The 4,090-nt window shown below is 28.6% G+C and overlaps 1 protein-coding gene across 2 annotated transcripts in view; it reads right to left on the reverse strand.

Annotated features, from left to right (window-relative positions):
* LOC106474224 (ribosome biogenesis protein NOP53-like) overlaps window positions 1-4,090 on the reverse strand; it is a 29,485-nt gene continuing 25,395 nt past the window's right edge. For both annotated transcript variants that reach the window (XM_013934917.2, XM_013934915.2), the window contains exons 8-12: window positions 3,572-3,727; window positions 3,045-3,100; window positions 1,316-1,502; window positions 321-397; window positions 1-136 (exon numbers count right to left, since the gene is read on the reverse strand). In XM_013934917.2, coding sequence (XP_013790371.1) covers window positions 76-136; window positions 321-397; window positions 1,316-1,502; window positions 3,045-3,100; window positions 3,572-3,727 — 537 coding nt within the window. In that variant the 3' untranslated portion in view covers window positions 1-75. The remainder of the gene's footprint in view (window positions 137-320; window positions 398-1,315; window positions 1,503-3,044; window positions 3,101-3,571; window positions 3,728-4,090) is intronic.

Raw genomic sequence — 4,090 nt, forward strand, 5'->3', positions numbered from 1 at the left:
TCCTTTTTTACAACAAGGTTTATTCACCTTTGAGCTCTAGATCTTCAAATAAGAACAACAAAATTCAACTTTGGTCTACTTAAAATCTCTGTGGCTCCTCTTCTCTAACCTTTTCAACTTGTATTTCCGTTTCATCCTATAAGAAGATAGGAAGACATATTATATGTGGCACTTAAAATTTGGTAAGTTGAAAATCTAAAAAGAAAAAAAAAATCATTATGGCAGTTCTTTGATCGTTATACCAAGCAATTTTCAATGACTCAAAACTTTTTTTTTACACTACAAATTGGTGCAAGTAGTTATTGAATATAAAGTCTTACTTTTGTCTCACTCTGGGCTCAATTATGTTTCTCTTTTGAAAACTCTTGTATCGATCCTCTAAAATATTTCCATCAACCTGTAAAGAAGCGGCTAATGATCAGCTGAAAGAAATCTAAATGTTTTATTGCTTATTATCTAATATAAAAAACGTTTTTAAACCTTTACTTCATTGACTTCCATTACAAAAACACATATCTATATAATAATAACTATGCTTCAAAACCCACTAATCTGGTTATATATTAAACAAATACAGTTACTGTCACAATGAAATGACTAACTAATTGAGTTAAAACTACAAGGTATGTTAAAAACACTAACATATAACATGAGAGGACTGTTACAAACATTATACCTTACCACAATATAAGACTATTAAAAATATTGTATATAACATGAAGGGACTATTAAAAATATTGTACATAACATGAAGGGACTATTAAAAATATTGTACATAACACAAAGGGACTATTAAAAATATTGTACATAACACAAAGGGACTATTAAAAATATTGTACATAACACAAAGGGACTATTAAAAATATTGTACATAACACGAAGGGACTATTAAAAATATTGTACATAACACGAAGGGACTATTAAAAATATTGTACATAACACGAAGGGACTATTAAAAATATTGTACATAACATGAAGGGAGTATTAAAAATATTGTACATAACATGAAGGGAGTATTAAAAATATTGTACATAACATGAAGGGCCTATTAAAAATATTGTACATAACATGAAGGGCCTATTAAAAATATTGTACATAACATGAAGGGCCTATTAAAAATATTGTACATAACATGAAGGGCCTATTAAAAATATTGTACATAACATGAAGGGCCTATTAAAAATATTGTACATAACATGAAGAGCTATTAAAAATATTGTACATAACACGAAGAGCTATTAAAAATATTGTACGTAACACGAAGAGCTTAATAAAAATATTGTACATAACAATGTATGATAAATATATATGAAACCTTCACAGATCGAAGACTCCCAGTTAACTCTTCAGTCAAGTTTAGTTCCAAGTCTTGTTCTTGAAACTTGTATCTTCCTAATCGTAGTGGTCTGTACATCTTCCCTGCCAACATTTGTTGTTTACGTTGTTGACGAGCCTTGGACATTTCCTCTGATGATGAAATATCACGCTTAATGCTTCGGAGTCTACAAAAAAGAAAACTAAGAACTATACCTAAATCATAATTAATATATATAGGTTAGATTCCTGCAATCTATTACATGCACACTCCAAAACAAAACTGTTAACAAAGTAAAAATAATAGTGATTTACACAAACTTCACTGTAATATTTAGCTTTTCAGCATCAGGGGAATGAAAGTAGTATTACTCATATAGACAGTGATTTACATATCTAACATTACAATGTTTAGGTTATTGTGTGTCAGGAGAGATAACAATAATCATATAGACTGTGGTTTACATATCTAACATTACCATGTTTAGGTTTTTGTTTGTCACGAGAGATAACAATAATCATATAGACTGTGGTTTACATATCTAACATTACCATGTTTAGGTTATTGTGTGTCAGGAGAGATAACAATAATCATATAGACTGTGATTTACATATCTAACATTACAATGTTTAGGTTATTCTGTGTCAGGAGAGATAATAATCATATAGACTGTGGTTTACATATCTAACATTACCATGTTTAGGTTATTGTTTGTCAGGAGAGATAACAATAATCATATAGACTGAGATTTAAATATCTAACATTCTAAATCATGGAATGATCAAAAAAGATGCTATGCTTGGCCAAAAGATCCAATACCACCTACGTGAGGCACAGAAGATAAGAAGAAGGAGAAAAGGAAATAGGAAGAGGAGAGAGGGGAAGAAAAATTGGAAAGACAGACTGCAGGTGAGGACTAGAAGAACCCATCTGTCGATAGAAAACTTTGACAAGATGAACTATAAATATAACATGGAATGAAACACAAAACTATTTATTACTGACCTATAAATATAAGATGAAGTAAAACACAAAATTATTTGTTAATGAACTACAAATATAACATGGAAAGAAACACAAAACTATTTATTACTGACCTATAAATATAAGACAAAGGAAAACATAAAACTATTCGTTACTGACCTATAAATATAACATGGAATAAAACCCAAAACTATTGTTACTGACCTATAAATATAAGATGGAATAAAATAAAACTATTTATTACTGACCTATAAATATAACATGGAATAAAACACAAAATTATTTGTTACTGACCTATAAATATAAGATGAAGTAAAACACAAAACTATTTGTTAATGAACTACAAATATAACATGGAATGAAACACAAAACTATTTATTACTGACCTATCAATATAAGATGAAGTAAAACACAAAACTATTCGTTACTGACCTATAAATATAAGATGAATTAAAACACAAAACTATTCGTTACTGACCTATAAATATAAGATGAATTAAAACACAAAACTATTTATTACTGAACTATAAATATAAGATAAAGTAAAACACAAAACTATTTGTTACTGACCTATAAATATAAGACGAAGGAAAACAAAACTATTTGTTACTGATCTATAAATATAACACGGAATAAAACAAAACTATTTGTTACTGACCTATAAATATAAGATGAGTCACAAAACTATTTCTTACTGACCTACAAATATATAACACGGAATAAAACAAAACTATTTGTTACTTACCTATAAACTTCATGATCTCGCTTCCTTTTTAGTTTCTCTTCATCAGATTTTTTTTTCTGTGGACAAATATAAAATTTAAAAGAACCTGCTGACAAGATAATATGATTACAATAATACTAATGTTTGGCTGTCAATTACGCAGTTATACAAAATCAGATATAAAATACTAGTATTGATAGTTAACCACACATTTTCTAGAAATTAGAATTAAACCACTAACGTTTGACAACAAACCACACATTGTTCACCATTTAAATATCGAAATATATTAATGCTACCCAAACATGAATACTTTATAAGAAATACGTCCGCATTGAAATGTTCTTCAAGTATAATTCTAGACAGAACTATTCAGTAATTCTTTTATTCTAAAATCTATTAAACATTTTAAAACTTTCCATGCTAATTGAACGTTTTATTACATATGGAACATCATTCATTAAAAATGTTAAAATTTATATTAAAAGTTCTGAATAAATACAAAAAAAATCACTTTTATATTTTTCAAAAGACAAATTTTTAAATACCTGCAATTTCCGTTCTTTTTCCCGTCTTCGTTTTGATTTAGTTTTTCTGACTTCAGGTCTAATATAGGAACTTTTCAGTTGTTCTTCAACAGTGTCATCTTCAGGTTCATCAACCACATCATCCAGTCCCTGAGACATCTCTGACAGCCACATTTTCTAATAATAACGAAAATTACTGAGCTTATAATAAACTCTGGTAGTTATGTTAGTATTTAAAATATATTAACAAATGTGAAACCAATATGACAGTGAAAACAATAGTTAAATTGAAAGATAAATATTACAGATTATTCTAAGAGTGAGAGATAGGTGTATCTACATATTTACCATCTGTATTGTAAGTGTTCCAGTGGAGTAGCCATACAGTGTAGGAGGTGTCATGTAACCTTGTAACACATACAGTTATCATGTGGAAAGTGTTCCAGTAGAGTAACCATACAGTGTAGGTGTTATGTAACCTTGTAACACATAGTTATCATGTGAAAAGTGTTCCAGTAGAGTAACCATACAGTGTAGGAG

The sequence above is a fragment of the Limulus polyphemus genome, unplaced genomic scaffold, assembly GCF_000517525.1.
Source record: "Limulus polyphemus unplaced genomic scaffold, Limulus_polyphemus-2.1.2 Scaffold6966, whole genome shotgun sequence".
Taxonomy (NCBI): Eukaryota; Metazoa; Arthropoda; class Merostomata; order Xiphosura; family Limulidae; genus Limulus; species Limulus polyphemus.